Here is a 19,170-nt window from a genome sequence, read left to right on the forward strand (position 1 = left end):
GTCTGATTCTCTGTAGCTGCACCTCAGTGGTGTTACACGTAAGAAAGGTGACACCGGTAACATATTTAACGAAAGATGCATTTTACAAAATAACTGCTACAGAGAATCAGACCACATGTTGTCAACCTTTGAAAATCCACTAAAATGTCTTTTAATGTCTCCCATCGAGAGATGGACGCTTCTGTAGAATGGCCCATTGACAAAACTGAATGTTGAATGATTTACTGTAATACAGTAAAGACTATTAAGGTGTGGAGTCACTCTAAGTCAAAAGAGTTTTAGTCCAAAGTCCAGATCAGAGAGAGGTCTGAAGTGCGTTTTCAGCTCTGAACCCATTCGGAGGGAAATTTAACAGGGTATAAAAATGATTGTTCTTTTATAGGGGGCAAGGCGGGGGCTTAGGCCAAACTTTGTGGGACAAACTTTGGGCAGTGTAGAGTGACTGGATTCGCCAATTTTGCAGATTTTTCCAAGTTAAAAAAAAAGGTTAGTGCATGAATAGTAAGTGTGTGTGTGTGTGTGTGTGTTTGTGTGTGTGTGTGAGGTAGGCGGAGAGCTGCTCGTGCACATGCGCATAAAAGGCGCAGAGAAGTCTGGAGAAGCTTATGCAGGTCCTGAGGAGAAAGCTTCGTCGGACGCGTTCCTAATCATATTAATACCGTGTAGATTCTGCGAGAACGAGGTAAGCAAAACTAAAGTTAAGCTCTGCAGTCTCGGGCACTGTTGAGTACAACCATGATGTTTTTTCCCCCAATAAAATAGAGACTCAATATGCAGTGCGCACTTGGTAATTAAGTAGCATGTGGGAATGCTTATTTACTACTGAGGGGTTGAGTGCACTCTTTAAAAAGATTTTTTTTGGCAAAGGGAACGGTTCTATTCTCGGTACAGAACTATTTCATGCTTAAATAGTTCTTTGCATGGTGACATAGTTCTTCAGAGTGGTGGAGAATGTGTTGTGTATGGTTTTGAAAATGATCCTGTAGCACCAAAAGGGGTTCTTCCATTTTTACAAGCTTGCCATTTAGACTGGCCCTTCAAGACTGATGGAAAATGTGACATATAGAAACGTACACAGCACATTCTCCATCAGTCTTGAAGAACCATTCTAAACAGAGCCATTGCGTTTACTGAATAACCATCTTTTTCAGGAGTGCACCCTGAATCCATCCTCAAAGTGAAGTAAAAAGTGCAATAGAAGGTTGTAGTGCATCCAGCATCTGTCAGCATGGGAACGGGGATGTGTCCTTTCTTCTCTTCTGCTGGTGCTTTTGGTCGAAAATAAAGTGATGAAGTGAGATGGATGTAAGCGCAACAGCAAAGCAGTGCAGGAGCTAAACCAGCAGAATGATGTGAAACGAAGTTAGGAATTAAGTGTGGAAAAAAAGTTACATGTATTAGTTTTTTATTAGAACTAAACATAATTTGCAAAAAAAATACTTAAGCACAGATAACTGCATGAATGTAAAGACTTACCATGCGCCACTGGGTGTTTAACTTTCTGTCCCACTGAAGCATGAACGAGCCAGACAAGATTAAGGGCAAGCTGGAAACCAGGAATGGAAAGTACGCCAGGATTGAAACAAAGAGGACAGGAGCAACAATAGTTGCTAAACAAGATCAAGGAAATCAGCCTAACGGTAAGTGGACGTGCATGACCAATTTTCTCTTCATCTGCATGGATAAGACCTTATCTTACAACTTTCATTGCATTGAATTATGGTACATACCTTCTGGTTAATTATCAACAACCTTATGGTTAGGGTTAGGTTTAGGAGTAGGTGTACGTTTTGCCTTGAGGTTAGGGTTAGATTTAGATTTAATAGTATCTTTCACATGCAACTTCAAGTTCATTTGCATTTAGTAGATATTGACTTGAATGTTAGTTAAACATAGACTGAGCATCTACAGATATCCAAATAAAGGGCCACTCCTCTTAGTCTTAAAAACAAAAATCAAGTTTATATTTTTTTATAGAATAGGTTGAAACAACAGCTAGAAAACCATGGGGAAATCGACATGAAAATTAAAATAACCATTTAAATGAGTGTTATCATAATTGGTAATACAGATAGTGGAACTGCTAAAAGTGATGTAAAAAAATCTGGTAGATGTTTTTTTTTCTGCAGATGTTCATGTTAATTTCTTAATTACTTATATTATTAATAAAATAGCAATTGTGGCATATACAAACAGTTGGCCATCCTTCTAGTTGTCAAGTCTCAGAACTTAATTGACTCATTAGGACTGGTTAGGCAGGTCATGAATCATTATTAGAAAGTGTCAACTATTCTCAGTTCCAGAGTTATTTAAATTCTCTGACTCTTCAAATTTTGTGCTAACACTCAACAACCATTGACTCCTCTAAGCAGCTGGTTGAGGATCTAAAAATGAAGTAAGTTTGTAATAACACGACAGGGGAAGGGTGGAAAGTGCTTGAATCACTGTCTAAATTGTCATTCATTTGGAAATGGTTGTCAAGGGGAACTCTGGAAGTCAAGGGAGGATTTTGAAGACCAAAAATTCTCAAATTGAACTGCTTATAGTCATTTGCAAACGTTTGCACACCCTTGGTTGTGTTTTTGTTGATTGTCTGTGGCAACAAGTACACATTCTCTACAAAGAACATACCTCTGCACAGTTCAGTGCACAATTATTTGTTATGGCTTCTAATATGTAGGATATCTTTTAACTGACACAGAAGTGGTAGTGCACAAACATGATTTGCCTGGAAGTCATCAGAATAAAATCTTATCTGCGTCCTCAACACCTGAAAAATCAACATGTGAAACTTGCCCAAACTTCATTTAGATAAGCCAGAGGGATTTTGGAAGTTGCAAAGTGCTGTAGACTGATTTATGTGGTTTCAGTCGACTTTCATAACAAGCTGATTCATAACACACAATTGAGTGAGATAATGAAAGACTTTATTTTTTATATTGAAGTTATTTAAAAACAGGATGCAGCCTGTAAAAGTGGCACTACTGAAGTGATTTAACTATCAAAGGTTAAATCGCATTCCAGCAAAGCCAACTCACTGGGTTCCTGACAGCATTAACCCCAAGATATTCTGAAATTTTACCTGCAGAAAGGATAGACATAGAAAAAGGGGTCCAGTTATCCACATCCGAAAGCCTTTTAAATGAGACTGAACACACTGGTGTTTTTCAGTAACCAGTCAGATCTGCCTCCCAATTTCGCCTGCAAACAAACCAGATGGACTAGACACCCCCTCCGTCAAAAAAGTATTGACATACCTAACACAAAAATGAGCTTTATACACCACCAAACACTGCAAATCTGCAAAGGAAATGTACTGTTTATTATTCTTGGTCAAGTCCCATCCTTCATAAGGCCCTGGGAAGTTTAAAGACCACAAAGGCAGGACAAAATGTGTATCAGCAGTTTTGTTTTCCTGACGAGCTATCAGCAAGACCTTTATCTGACCCTAATTTTATCTGCACATGTTATTTCTGCTTTAATTATGCTGTGGTGTTACATGTATACAACATTGGGAATTTATGACATTCCAGCCCGTGATGAATCATGTAGTGGGGATGAAATCATGTAGCTGTAGTGAAAGGTGTGATGTATTTAGACAATGTTGTATTGTTCAGTGGCACATGAGAGCATTTACAGCATTCTTTGCTTTATCATTTGACTGACACCGCCCTATATTAACCTGGAAAAAAGTGTGTTTGCCATGGCAATGGTGACTTGTCTGGGCAAATCTCGCATTCTTTGAAGGCTAAAATGTGGATTGTAGCTCAATACCCACATCCAACCAACAGAAGGGAACTGATACATTTCCTTGGGATGGTGGGCTATTGTCAGGGGGTCTGTGAACATTTTTTAACAGTAGTTCCACCTTTCACTGATTTATGAAAGTTGGGTGCCATATTAGTTTGGACCATGGCTCATCGGTCTGCTTTTGAGACTGTTACAGCTCTTCTTGCTTCAGTATCTCAGAAGGCAATCAGGTCCATGACTTGTGTCCATGACTTGTTAGGACTTGTTAGGCCGGTCATGAATCATTATTAGGAATTGTCAGCTGTTGACGGGGTGTAATAAATTATCTTTAAATCTTTTGCGAACACTCAACAACTATGGACTCCTCTAAGCAGCTGGCTGTGGAACTGAAAACCAGGTTAGTTTATGCTACATAGCAGAGGAAGGCTGTAAAGTGCTTGAACAATGTCTGAAATGTCATATATGAAGAAACGGTACAGACGTGAGATAGGCCACTCCAGCAAAGCCAACTTATTGAGTTTCAGACAGCATTAACCCAACAATGGAAAGAAAGATACAAAGAAAAAAAAGGGCTTCAGCTGTCCACATCGGCAAACCTTTCAATTGAGACCAAACATCTGCACGCTGCTGTGTCTCAGTAGCCAATCAGGTCCATGGTCTGCCTCCCAATTTCATCTGAAACAAGCTCAGGGCAAAACGAACCAGATGTCCCAAAAGGTCATCACAATGTAAAAATGGAACTCCTTGACCACAATCACTGAAGATATAGTTGGAGAAAAAAGTATCAGCATTTGATGAAAAGAGCACCTTGCCATCTGTTAAGCATGGGGTGGCTCTATTATGCATTGGGGTTGTGTGGCAGCCAGTGGGACAGGACACATTGCATGGGTAGATGGAAAAATGGATCTCACTAAGTATCTGTAAATTACGTAAGCACATGTGACATAATCAGTCAAGACAAGGTTTCTACAACAGGACAATGATACAAAACATACCTCAAAAACCTACCAAATCGGGACTGTGAGGAATATCACTGAAAATCTGCAGGTAGATCCTAAACATGCTGTGCATGCAAAATGGTCCAAGAATATCAGATCTAGGAGCATTAACTAGAAGCATTCTACAGGGTGAAGTCAGTGAAATGTCCTAAAACAAACATTAAAAAGCTTCTAGCTAGCTAACAAAGCATTTGCAAGCTGATATATTGGGTCTTATTATCATAATATAAGGCCAAAAGTATGTGGACATGCAATGTATACAAATTCCACAGACAAATGATGGCTGTAGAATGGGTCATACTGAGGAGCTCTTTGATTTTAATATGGTGTTTCAGGATGCCATCTTTGCCAAAAATCAGTGTGTGATATTTCTGCCCTGCTAGATCTGTTCTCGTCAGCTGTAAATGCACCTAGGAGCAACAACAGCTCACTCACAAAGCAGTAGACCATACAAACACACAAAGCAGGGCTGCCAAGTTCTTAAGTGTGTAGCTCATACAAATCACTGATCCTCTGTTGCATCACTCACTACAGAGTCGGGAGAATGCTGCATACTGAAATGTACACTCACTGGCCACTTTATTAGGTACAGTTCAGTTCAATTGCTTGTTAACACAAATAGCTAATCAGCCAATCACATGGCCGCAACTCAATGCATTTAGGCATGTAGAGGTGGTCAAGACAACTTGCTGAAGTGCAGACCGAGCATCAGAATGGGGCAGAAAGGGGATTTAAGTGACTTTGAACGTGGCATGGTTGTTGGTGCCAGACGGGCTGGTCTGAGTATTTCAGAAGCTGCTGATCTACTGGGACATTCACGCACAACCATCTCTAGGGTTTACAGAGAACGGTCTGAAAAAGAGAAAATGAGTAGCAGTGAGCAGCAGTTGTGTGGACGAAAATGCCTTGTTGATGTGAGAGGTCGGGGTTGGGATAGTGTAGTGGTGGAGTCAGTCAGTCAGTGGAGGTTAACTTCGTATTATTGCCCATGGTTTTGTAATGGGATGTGAAACATGCTCATATAGGAGTGATGGTCATGTGTCCACATACTTTTGGCCATACATTGTAATTACTCAGTTGTTTGTCATTTGGTTTTCTCAGAAATCAACAAAATGTGTAATTTTGTGTGCAATTGTAAGTACTTTTCTGTACTTCTTGCAAAGTAATTCTCAATTTAATCTATACAATTTTTTCAGTTACTGTTTATAGGAGTTATGAGAGTCATAAGAATGTCTGCGTGGCGTTCTGCTTTGAACTGGAAAACAAGAAATATTTTCCTGTAGTAAAGAAGCAAGTAGACTCAACAGCTCCAGCCCAATTCCAGGTATTTTACATCTCTGTTGCTTAGTTTTATGTCTAGTGTGTATTTTTCACTTGTGCATTGCTCATTTTAATAAAAATGTTTTCATACTAACATTTGAAATATTGCTTATTACGGCACTCCTTTTTCCACTTTAATAGGTAGAACCGAGGAATGATCCAGATGCTATAGATGAATCGGTCCAGTTCAGGTGGACTAAGGCAAAAGGAGCCTGGAAATTCCTGAATTCTGTGGCAGAACCCAGCCAGTACTTGTCTGTCTATAAAAACCAGTTCACCCTCAGCACCACACCAACAACTTATTTCAGATTCAAATCCAACATGCGCCGAATGAAGAGAAAAATGTCTGTTTGAATTCTTTTATTGCTAGCCAGCACGGGACACCGCACATCAGTACATCTTTACATGTAACCATGTAACAGCATTAACAGGTTTATATGCAGTGTAACTCCTGAAAATATCTAACCTGAAGATTATTTTTGCAAGTAGGCCTGCTGTACCAACCACACGTAATGCACACTCACTTTACTGTGTGTTATAGATTTTAAGAGACTAGCCGTCTCTACTATGCCAAACAAGAATACCGAATGTTTTTGCATACAGTACCATATTTTTATTATTTCACTTTATAAACAGTTGTATGCAAAAGTTTAGGTACTCCTCACCAATTTTTTGAAACGCAGCCTCTGTTTGAATGCCTTACAAAGTCAGTACTTTTAACTTGGCAAAAGTTTTGGGCCATCTTGCATGCATGTATAAAATATCTACCCACAGATTTTTAATGATGTTCAAGTTGGGGGACTGTGAGGGCCATTCTAAACTTTCAGCATGTGTTCAGCCTTGATGTAGTTCATGATGGACTTTGAGGTATGTTTTGGATCATTGTCCTGTTGTAGAAGCCTGCTTCTTTTGAGCTTGTTCAGTGTTGGCCTGAGATTCAGAGAGTCAGAGAAGAGTCAGAGAATTTATTACACTCTTATTACACTTGCCTAACCAGTCCTCACAAGTCACTTAAAGCCTATTGAGTAAGTTCTGAGATTTTACAACTGGAAGCTTACAAACTTTTTGACATATCATTTTTTTTCTATTTATTCTTTTGCTTTAACACTTGCTGAAAAGTGTTATTTTTAATAGTCTGCTGCAGAGGAGTTGTTTATTTCTTTTCACTTCAGAAAAGTATGGAATTTGCCCAGGGCTGCCCAACATTTTGCAGACAGCTATATTAATAGTTGAAGAGAGATCATTTTAGCTGCCTTTTTACATGCTTACATATTAATGTCTGATAAACAGAAGCAGTGCATTCCATAGTTTGGTGCACAAAAACAGAAAGCTGCCTTTACACTAATTCTGTATTTTGCTTTAGATATTTGAAGTAGACCAGCATTTACTAAACTGTGATCATGTAATGGAGTGTGTGCAGACAGACTTCGAGTTAAGTTCATAGGTGCTGAATCATTGTGCTTTTAAAAATGTTTTCTGGAAGACACATGCAACCAGTGTAAATCTTTCAAAACAGGATTGATGCATGATATGTCCAAATAGATCCTGAACCACTTTCAATTACTGCAGTCACTTTAAGGTGCACCCATTGATGACATAGGCGTCACACACAGCTTTTATGAGTCTAAAGTGTAGGTTTACTTCCTGTCCAGGAAACCAACCCATAGTGCATAACCTTGATTAGTTTTGTTTGGGAAGCCCAGAAAAGACAGCATTACTAGAATCCAACATTTTGGCCTTTGCCAAAAAGTGATCATTGCATTTATGCTTTATATTAGGGTTCCACAGACCTCACACACTGAGCTACATCCCATGGTAAAGAGATGACAATAAGGGGATAGGCTTTCAAAGGATATTACACTGATTCAGAGGTCACTAAACTGTGAATACGTTATTGTAGTTTTAAATAGACAGGGGCGGGTGTCATACACTTCAGCCTCTGTCGTTTCAGATTGGTGGTGCTGTCGTAGAGTGATGGGAATCATTTAACTCACATTGAGAATGAGCCCAAACAGAAGAATTTGAAAAACAATTTTCAAAAAAAGTAAAAAAAAAAAAAAAGACTAATTCAAACGTATTGTTGGCTCTCAGACTACTCAACCAGATCACTTTGGTAAACACAAGAGGAATACATTTACATTTACAGCATTTAGCAGACACTCTTATCCAGAGCGACTTACAAGAAGTCCTTTGTCTGTCTAGAGAAAGTATCTTTGATAGATACCAATAGGTTAGAGATAAAGACAGTCCTGAGCTCAGATACTGCTAGAAACAAAAGTTACTGTTGATACCCAGAGAAAAGAAACAGAGTTGAACACAGAACTCTGTGCAGTACACTACAATACAATACAATAAACTACATTACACAGTGCAATACAATAAAATACCATATATAAGTGCAGCACGATATAATGCAATCAATACGTAATTCAATGCTGCATAAAGAGATGTATCTTCAGTCTGTGTTCGAAGACACAGAGAGACTCCGCTGTACGGACAGCCAGTGGGAGTTCATTCTACCACTTGGGTGCCAGTACGGAGAACATTCTTGACGCTGGTCTTCCATGCACCTTGAAGGATGGCGGGTCAAGCCTAGCTGTACTCGAAGCTCGAAGGGCTCGTGGTACAGTTTGAGATTTCACCATTGCCATCGAGTAGGTAAAGGCTGGTCCATTTTTGGCTTTGTAGGCCAGCATTAGGGTTTTAAATCTGATGCGTGCAGCTACAGGAAGCCAGTGAAGGGAGCGTAGCAGTGGGGTGACCTGTTGATATGGACAGTAGTCTTAAAACTGTTGGCAGTATGATAAAGCACCTTTATGCATGTACAGTGTTTATTATGTGAAGTAATATGAATTTATTGTGAATGGCTGAGAACAAGGCTTGGCATGGGCTCCTGTAATAAATGCTGTGAGTTATTCCATTGATGGCAATTTTTTGCTTGACAAAGGTTAGTCTACTTCCACTGGTAATTAGTGTGATCTGTTTGTTTTGCATATAGTTTTGTAGTTTTTGAAAGGAAGAACAACTTGTGTAACAGATTATTATTTCTCTAATAAATGTGTTATTCATAAAACAGTTTTGACATTTTTTTATTTCCATATTTTTTAAAGTCCTTATTGGTCTTTACATTGTTTGTACACTTCATGATGAATGGACTAAAAGAAACAACCCAAAATGATGAGGAAAAAAAGTCTGGTTCCACTGACTTACACTGAAAGTACAGTAGGTTTTTTTTCCTTCTCCTGTAAAGGTACCATTTTGGAGACACAAAGTTTTGTTCTTATGTTCATATATACATGTGTGTGTGTGTGTGTGTGTGTGTATAAATAATAACTTTACAGGAGAAGGAAAAAAACATACTTAATTTTTAGTGCAAGTCAATGGAACCACAATCTTTTCCAAGTAGTTTTGCGCCATTTCTATTGGCCCATTCATCATGAGATTACTATACAATGTAAAGAGCAACTGGTAATTTCAGATTACGTAAAAAAATAAAAATTGACATCCGAGGTCTATAACATGAAAGTGGTCTATAATGTGTTTTAGAATTAAATCCTTCAGTTATTAAAAGGCACCTAACGCCCAACTGCTCCCTTGGATAGGGCTGCCCACCGCTCCTGGCAAGTGTGCTCACTGCCCCCTAAGTGTGTGTGTATGTGTAATGAGGAAAATACAGTTGCTGTATTTTGCAATGCCTTTTTATTTTTTGTGTACAGTGGCACAACAAAGTATTTGTTGTACATTGGTAAACTCTGTAATGAAGTTCTTTAGTTTGCTTGATAAAAAGTTTACAGAAAACGATATTTGTTTCAGAGAAAACACTTGGCACATCAAATAGATGGTGGACTCTTTGTGTGGAGAAAGTCTGAAGAAAAATTCTAACCAGACTGTTAGTAAGGCTGCTGTAAAACACAGGTGGACACCGTAAGTCTGATGCTCTACGCCCTTTACCAATTATGTCTGTGTGCACTGAAGAATCCAAACCCAGCAAAGCAGGGAGCAGCCTTATGTCTGGGGAATTGTCCTGTGTACGAGTGCCACACATTTATCCAGCACATTAAACAGTGAATGGTCACAATTATATAGGCTGCACGAAGGCCAAGATTAGGCCCAGCGTATACATGACACGTGACAGGTGTGACAGACATGACCATGTAGGGCTAGACAAGAATAGGCAGAATAGAATGTTCTAGGTACAATACATGATTCAATACACACACAATACTGAATATAATAACAAAGAGATAACACAGCACTAAACACATTACATAGCACTGCTTCAGTGTGTACCACCGTTTATTGTGACTGGCGTGTTTCTGTGCTTTCTCTGTGAATGTCTTCTGTTAGAGACTTATCTTTTTCCTCCACATACCCAAAAAATTAGTCTGTAAGTTGTGTGTCGGAACACATAAGCATATCTTTAGCTTCCTATGGCAACATGGCAACACTGAGTCTAAATATAGGTCTCTCTCTCTCTCTCTCTCTCTCTCTCTCTCTCTCTCTCTCTCTCTCTCTCACTCTCCCCCCACCCTCTGCTGTGTGAGTCAAATCTTTTCTACCACACACAATCCCCCTCTTGCGCCCCCCTGCTTCAGCTCTCAAATATCTCCCTTCCTCCCGCTTTCACCCATCTCTCATTCTTTCACTATTTTCTCCCTCTTTTTCCATTTTCTCTTTTTCCCCTCTCCTTCCCTCTTTCTTTTTCTCTCCGTCCACTTTCTCTTTCCATGTCTCTTTCCTCTTTCTCTTTGTCCCTTCTCTTTCTCCCATTTTCTTTTCCCTCTACTCTCTCTCTCTCATTTGTGTCCTTTTTCTCCATTTGTTTCTATTTGCCTTTCTCTCACTCATTATCGTTATTTTCCTGTTTCTCCTTTTTCTGTATCCATTTTTTCCTTTCTCTCTCCTTTCCTCTCTCCTTTTTCCTCTCTCTTGCTTTCCTCTTTTTCTCCCTTTCTCTCCTCCTCTCTCTCTCTCTCTCTCTCTCTCTCTGATCCAGACTGCGGATTGGTGACCTTGTTGCCATGGGTAGCTTTAGATTTATATGAGCCGTAATTGGGGGACACACAGAAGCGACTCAGCAGGGAAACCTCTCTGCTCTTTCACTCACTCCTGTGAATGAAACAATCTCCCAAGAAACGAGTAGCCCCATGTCTCTGGGTCTTTCTTTCTTTTTGCTGATGCTGAGATTCTCACATTTCACAGCAGAGCAGTCAGAATCAGCATCAGGCCAAGTATCTTTGCACATGGAAGAATTACTCAGTATCTGATTAAAGGATTTTTCACTTGTGCAGTCATATTGCCTTCCATTCCTGAATGCTCCATGTGCAGTCTCCCATTCAGACATCCGTTCTGATAAACATTCACTCAAGCACACATTCATCAATAAAAGCAGTGTGCAAAGTATTTTGCATAAAGATGAGCAGCCAGAAAATAGGTAACAAATACTGGACTGAAAACAGTGGTGCATCATAGCAGTACTTTTTTGCATTACCTATTCATGAGGGGAAAATAATTTGCATCAGCACATCAGCATCACTTGCTTCAACATGGTAGATTAATATGAATTAAAGAGCTATCCTACCTCACACAGAATGAACTATCCCCTGTGTCAGGGGTTGGTAACCCAAATGTGAAGATGTGCCATTTTGTCAAACCACTTTGGGAGCCACAACATTTTATGTCCTTTTTACCATCTTGGCTGTAAAAATCCAAGTTTGTCTTAAATCTTTCTCTTTGCCGTTTTGTTAACTACAAGCTAGGATGGATTGTTGTCTGTGTTGCTATGTGACCAGCAGTCTTTGCGCCAGTCTTCAGGGTTAAAGAGCAAATGAGCAGTGATACATTAACTCCAGCATTTAAGACCATTTATTGTGGAACCTGTAGTAGAACAGAGCTTCATTTTACTTTAAAGGATGATTATTTTATTTTTACCTAAAAATCTAGTTCTGCTGTGGAGCCGCAACAGGACAGTAAAGAGCCACATGTGGCTCCAGAGCAGCATGTTGCCGACTTGCCGATTGTTATCAGCGCAAAGTTCAAAAGCCAGCATCTCTGATGGTGTGGGGGTGTGTTAGTGCCCGTGGCATCGGTAACTTGCACATCTGTGAAGGCACCATTAATGCTGAAAGGTACATACAGGTTTTGGAGCAACATATGCTGCCATATATTACATATGTGTGAATATTTGCAAAAAACAGTAAAGTTTATCCGTTTGAACATTAAATATTTTGTCTTTGTAGTGTATTCAATTGAATATAGGTTAAAAAGGATTTGCAAATCATCGTATTCTGTTTTTATTTATGCTTTACACAACTTCCCAACTTCATTGGAATTGGGGTTGTATTAAACACGACCCAATCTGCTCTATTTCAATTAAATATGTAGTTGGTCAGCGTTTTTAAGTACTTAAAATATCCACAATATGCTCAGAAAAGTATATTACATAGTATATTACGCAACTTCTCATGATGCAATAAAATACTGTCATACTGTCCAACCTTACTCATGCACTTCCCTGTACCATTGCTTCATGTTTACTACGGAATACAGTATAATGGAACAGCTTTGGCACCTGCTCATTAGCTTCTATTGCAAGCGTGTTTGGAGTTAAAAGGTTTTTCTGTTGCATTCCAAGCACAGGGAAATCACTGACTGTGGTAACTGGCTGTAAACTACAGGTGCATCAGAGATTAGGTTGAAAAAATGGAGTAGTCCTTTAAGGTTAGAATGTGTTTGATGGAAGCTGATCCTTGATCAGGCACAGCGCTACTATAAAGCCCTGTATAGCGAGAACCTCTGGGTCTATATCTAAATGGACGAATAAGTGACAGCTGTGCTGGTCAGTTCGTATCTTATCCTCATCTCGGCAGGAGGCCACAGGATGTGAAATAATCTCCTCTGCCACTGGCACGCTGCCCAGCACGGTATTACATGCCCTTGAACTGTCCTCTCCACTGTAGCCTCTCCGTTAGTGGATCAGTGGAGATGCTTTGTGAGCGTGTATGTGCATTCTCCTCTAAATGTGAAAGCATCTCTGAAGAGGAGATTACACCGGCCATTGGGTTTCTGTGTCTATATTTCAAGCACACTGCAGTCCATGATTATATACATTCCAAACATAACAATATATTTCAGAATATATTTCCACATTAACCAAATATATTTTAAAATACATTTGTGTCAAAATGTGTGGAGAAATATGACACATAGAAATGTACCCTACAAAAATAAATGTGTGTAAATGTATGTAAATAGCCAAAATACTGTCTAATGCACTTTACTGGTTAGAATTCCCTTTGACTTTATATTCCAGTCTTTTTATTGTAAATAATAGCAAATGATCCTTTAACATGGTTGTATGATTGATGCACTGTCAATATGCAGTTATGATCTGATTTCTGGTTTACTCAAAACATATTTTATATGAGTGTATTACTGCAAACGTCAAGGTTAAAACACGGTAGTCATCACCATTTAGTGATATCTGTAACTTTTGTTAAAAATACAAATAAATGTATTTTTAAAATTTATTTAAAAAAAGTATTTTTTGACCATTTTCATATATTGCAAAAATATATTTGATATATACATTGGGAATACATATAAATATTTTTCCATAAGGGTTATTCCAATGAAGGAGAAGTATAATCAAGACTTCTCAATTATATCCTCCTCATAACAGAGGAGAAATTCATTTGTTGCTTGTTAACACTAACAATGTTATATTCTTGTAAGAACTGAATTTGCACATGTAGCAATTCAGATTTCAGTAGTAAAAATCAAATTCAATTCCTCTTAACATTTTAACTCCACTTATTTACTTAGCAGGCCAAGTTTGCTTAATGGTGGCTTTCATATTGGGACGTTTTCAAATAGATCAGATTTACTACACACGGTCATTTGCTGTTCATGACTAAACAAATAAAGCCATTTGTAGATTAGAACTTGTGGCACTTGGCACTGGTGAGCCTTTTTAGAGCACTGTTGTTCAGCTGGGTTACTGATGACTAGATGTGTTTCATTCTTAGTAAGAACTGCATTCATTTGTTCTAATTTGGGAAAATAGGATCTTAAAGGAACAGGGACCCCCTGGCCCTTTCAGTCTTATTGGACTATCTTCCCTCTACAAATAAGATCTAAAAATTCTATTATATTACATCAAGCGGTCACCCTGAATCGTTAAATCATAAATTACAGTGAGCTATGTACATCGTTCCAACTGCACAGTGCAAACTATTCATAAACCCATCATATTAAAATTAGTCTTGCAATTCCTGGGTGGATAGCATGCAGCTCTAACACGTCAGCAGCTGTGAAGGAGTATGTGATGAAGCCTGTAGTAAAACTAGAGAGTCAACACTAATGCTTGCATATCAGCATTACACTCAACTCTTGCTGACTCACAAATGCAGTAAATCAAACCTTTCATCATTAGCCTCAAGCTGTTAAATGCTGTCACTCAAAGTGCAGTGATGAAGATGCTATTTTGGAAAAGCGTTGAGCCACAATGTTATGGTTATGGTTGTTGCAAAGTTTTTAATACAACAGAGAACACTCTGCTCTGATGTTAACAACCTGTAGAACGTGTCCTTGGCGGGATTTGTCCATACACAATCAGGTAAATATACTTTCAGCGTTATTACAGGGAACCCAAAGAAAACCCGAGGAAAAGTCATAGGAGCATACAGCATTAGAGAAATGTACAGACGGAAGGATTTTGTACTCTCCATTTAAAGAACACCTACCACCATATATGATAACAAACTGCTCTTTGCTGCATGATGAATTTGACTATAGATAGGATAATTCATGCTTTAATGCATTTATATATTTGTATAGACAGGTTTTTTTAATCATTTTCTGGTCTAAACTTGTGAATAAGCCATTTGTGGATGTTATTTAGAGCTTTAAGTTTTTAAACAGCACAAGAAAATACTACTCCAGGTAGACATGTGTCTACTGTAGCAGCGAACACTGAACAGTGCCCAGATGCTACACATCTGCTCAAATACAGAACTCTGTGGACATTGACCATAATTCACAACTGTAACAGCAATAAGGAGCTCCTGAGATTTCCCAAAGCATATTAAAGCATATTTTCTTAATTAAATTCAAGATGCTTGCAGAACATTTATCAAAAGTTCAGTTTAGCCATGCAGTTGTACTCTGTCCAAACGTTCCACAGTCACATACTTCTTGCACCACGTCAGAAGAAGAATGCTCTGTAGGTATTCTACGTTAAATATTCTAAATAGTGCATACTAAGTAGTATTTAATTTGCGACACATTATCAGCTAGCCTTCTAGGCCAGAGAGCACCTGTGCCCATTGTGCTCTCCTGGACTCCCACCCACAAAGGGTAGGGACATCACCGCTTAACACTGTGGCATCTTCTACTTTAATGCACACTTAATTTACAGAAACACAAACCCCTAATAAAATAATTTCCCGAAATGGCCATACATAAGTCACAAACTGTGAGTTCAAGAAACATTACCCCATCGTTTATTTATTTACCCCCCAAACCCCCAACCTCAAATGAGAGTCATTTCCTCAGCAAAGAATTTTTATTTATTGTTGAAAGGAAGTCTGTGGAGAATTAGGTACAGCAGAACGATCTGGACTGAACAGCTGCCTTTGTCACAGGACACGGTACAGAAAAGACAGAAGTCAAAACTCAAAACAGATTCTAAAAGTAGTAGAAAATTACTATTGCTCCCCGGTGGTGTGTAATATGGACAAATTCTTTGCTGTGTCAAGGTCTTAAAACCAAAAGAAAAAGGATCAAGGAAGGCTGCAGACATTGGGTCTGATAAATGTGTAAAAAAAAAAAAGTCACATTTTGCAAATCAGGTAACACATTGCTCCTCCTTCTCTTGACAAAATAAAACTTTCGATATTAGAGCATACAGTAAATAGAACAGGTGAGAGAGAAAAAAAAAAAAAAGGGAACAGACGGTGGTTGTAAACTGTAACAGGCATGCACTTTATCGTGGAAACGAGCAGCGAATTGATGATAATAGGCTGTTCTGGGAGATCAAACATCTTGTGACTATTGAGATATAAATAATTAAAATGGCAGAAAGAATGCTGTCCTTGTGGGGGATGGGGGAAAAAAACTTAGGTCACATTAAATTTGCTGGCAAAGAGACAGGATACAAACTAAACTGAATTTAAAGCATCTTATATACGGTTTCTATGTTGTCATCTGTGATTTGCTATTATTCTTATGGCCTTCCATCCATAAGCTACATAGTAAAAGTTAAGGAAAAAAACCGTAAGAAATATCCCCACCGGATAATTGCATCCGATTGTTTAAATAAGCCTGTTCAGGAAGCATTTATAATTGATTTTATATTCCTATATATAAATATATTTCTATATATATATATATATATATATATATATTTCTGTATATCATTTTTAAAAATAAGTCTTTAACCCCTGCTGGGTGTTTTTTTTTAAGGTTAATCTCATCTCTTTTCCAGTTAATGCACGAAAGAACTCAGTATATTCAATTCAAAAACTTCTAAATTTGACAATCAATCAATGAAACTCAGACTGATATTGTACTACCAGTGCTTTGCGCACAAATCTCCAAAGCACTGGTCCAAAACAGGTCAATAACATTCCCTTTAAACACAATGAAACCCCAGTATTTATGCTAACCTTTGCAACTTGAAAGTTCAAAGTGGCATCAGTATCTTGTCAGCATAGGTTACAGGCCAACTTGTAGGCTTTGTGTGCTTTGTCAATCCTCCCACCATCTCTATAAGCACATTCTCCAATAATTTAGTATGTACATTCATCCCCATGACAAGTTATGAATCCTACATGTTGTTTCCTGACAAGAGAAAACGAGAGTTTTAAAAAGAGAACATAAACCTCTGCTGATGCTTAAGGGAGGTGGTGAGACGTTTTTATAGCACCTTTTCTGGTTGAATTATTCCACTCTATGTGGCTTTATTTACTGCAAAATGTCCAAGCCGTGGCCTGAACTGCGCCCGAGAGTCCAACTTACAACTTTTAATTCAGTAATTTGATCCAAAAATGTGATAAATAGCGTTACATTAGCAGAACAAAACTCTTGAATAACCTTTTCTATTGATTCCATATCACTTTATCGACGCTGGTCTTGTTATGGTAAACACATCACAAGCACACTACATAATCTCTTATCTTTAAAAAATATATAATAGTAGTAGTAGTAATAATAATAATAATAATAATAATAATAATAATAATAATAATAATAATACTGTACTCCCATTACGAAGCTGAAGTCAGCTTCTTGTTCGAGTTTTCCCGTTCCACCTTAAATGGTGCGGCAACAGCAGTTGTTGCCGCACCATTTAAGGTGGAACGGGAAAACTCGAACAAGAAGCTGGAGGATAAGAAGCCAACTTCAGCCTCGTAGCCCCATTTGAGTTCAGAAACACACTAAGAACAGCTCAGAGGGGTTTTAACGGGTGAGGGAGTTTCTTTTCTCCATAACATTTAAAACCGGGTTGCACCAAAAGGATCTTCCAGACAGCTAACGGCCTACTGCAGCTAACCTAACTAGCTAGAACCGTGGTTTAGCTAGCTAGCTAGCTCGCTCGCTCATCTACACTGATTTAAACAAGAATCTTTTTTTGTTTTGTTTTTTTATTTACGACAGTGTTTCTCAGTCATACAACTTTATTCGCCATAGTTTTAGCACTAAAGTTCGATTCGTCATGCACATTTTTATTATTATTTTCTTGCCTCACGGAGTTGTCAAAAACACAACAGACCAGCTGACTGGATCAGTCATCGTCAACGTCGTCGCCCTCCGACTCTTCTCCTCCTCTCCTTTCGTACATTTTATCCCTCTGCCTCTCCTGTATCTCCTTCATCTCTTCGGCGTAGCGGCAGAAAGCTCCCCCGAACTTGCTCCAGGCTTTGAACGGTATCGTAATGGAGTTCCTGTAGCTGGGTTTGACCTCGCTCACCCTCAGAAACACTCCGTACTTGTTGGAGCCCACGTCGAAGAAAAAGCGCTTCGAGTCCACCGTGATCGACGTGCCCTCGGGAAGCTCCCCGTAACCTCCGCCGCCGCAGCCTCCTCCGCCGACCAGCTCCTCGTCCTCGCCGCCGTAGTCGTCTATCAACTTGGCCAGCGCGTCGCGGAACTCTATTAGTCCTTGAGCCGGGAGAGCGATCGTCTGTCCGGACAGCATGCCTCCTCCACCGGGCACGCCTCCTCCTCCGCCGACCCCAAACCCGGGCCCGCGGTTGACGGTCTGGCGGATCCGGAGGAACCTCCCCCGCTGGTTCTCCTTCAGATCGAGGTAGTATTTTCTGTTTTCCCTCACCAGGAACTCGCTCTTCAAAGCCCGCCTTGGCCCGCCGTCATCGCCGCCCGAGGATTGGGCGATCTGCTCCGGGGTGCTGGGCCCCAGCTGGGCGTAGTGCTCTATGAAATCTCCCAGGTAGTCGCGAAACTCCGCGGCGACCGACATGGAAAGTGTCAGGCGACTTTTGGAGCCCCCGGCGCCGACCTCGGCGATCTTGATGAACCGGCCCTTCGAGTTCTGCTTCACGTCCAAGTAGAAGCGCTTGTTCTGGATGTCAAGGCGCTTGGAGGCCAGCTCCTGGGTCTCTTGGTCCCGCTGAAAGTGCGGAAAGCCACCGCTGCCTCCACCCCCTCCACCGCCGCTGCTTCCACCGCGCTCACTCCCACTGTCCCCATCCGCCATCTTCACCATCACCAGGAGCTGCTCCTGCGTCCTGCGCAGCTTTACCGTTCGCCCTCCTTCACGGACCGAACCGAGCGCGAATTCCCTTTGTCCCATTGGATAAACAGCTGCCCGTTATTCAGGCGCACAGCTCTCGTTGGCCGACCCATAGTGGCAATCAAACTCGTAGTCCCGCCCTCACTGTGCCTCTTCATGTACTCGAGTAGGCGCACATTCCCTTCATCTTATTGGATAAGCAGCTGTACGTTACTCCAGAAAACGTCTCTTATAGGCCAAATCGTATGCCAATCAAACACTTAATCCCGCCTCCATTATGTTGTCAACACTTGTTGTCAAGGCGATTGGCTCACTCTTCTGTCGATACAGATAAAATAACCTGGACAA

The 19,170-nt window shown here is 39.8% G+C and overlaps 1 protein-coding gene and 1 long non-coding RNA gene across 2 annotated transcripts; one reads left to right on the forward strand and one right to left on the reverse strand.

Moving 5' to 3' along the window:
* Positions 1–328: 328 nt before the first annotated feature.
* LOC119261746 lies at positions 329–8,191 on the forward strand. Its single transcript, XR_005129163.1, has 5 exons — positions 329–356; positions 549–682; positions 1,516–1,640; positions 5,945–6,072; positions 6,210–8,191. It is a non-coding gene; the product is annotated as an uncharacterized LOC119261746 (long non-coding RNA).
* Positions 8,192–17,695: 9,504 nt separating this feature from the next.
* purba (purine-rich element binding protein Ba) lies at positions 17,696–18,875 on the reverse strand. Its single transcript, XM_017705096.2, has one exon. The coding sequence runs from the start codon at positions 18,793–18,795 to the stop codon at positions 17,854–17,856; it is 942 nt and encodes a 313-aa protein (XP_017560585.2). The 5' UTR covers positions 18,796–18,875; the 3' UTR covers positions 17,696–17,853.
* Positions 18,876–19,170: the final 295 nt, after the last annotated feature.

The sequence above is a fragment of the Pygocentrus nattereri genome, chromosome 20 (assembly GCF_015220715.1).
Source record: "Pygocentrus nattereri isolate fPygNat1 chromosome 20, fPygNat1.pri, whole genome shotgun sequence".
In the NCBI taxonomy this organism is placed as follows: Eukaryota; Metazoa; Chordata; class Actinopteri; order Characiformes; family Serrasalmidae; genus Pygocentrus; species Pygocentrus nattereri.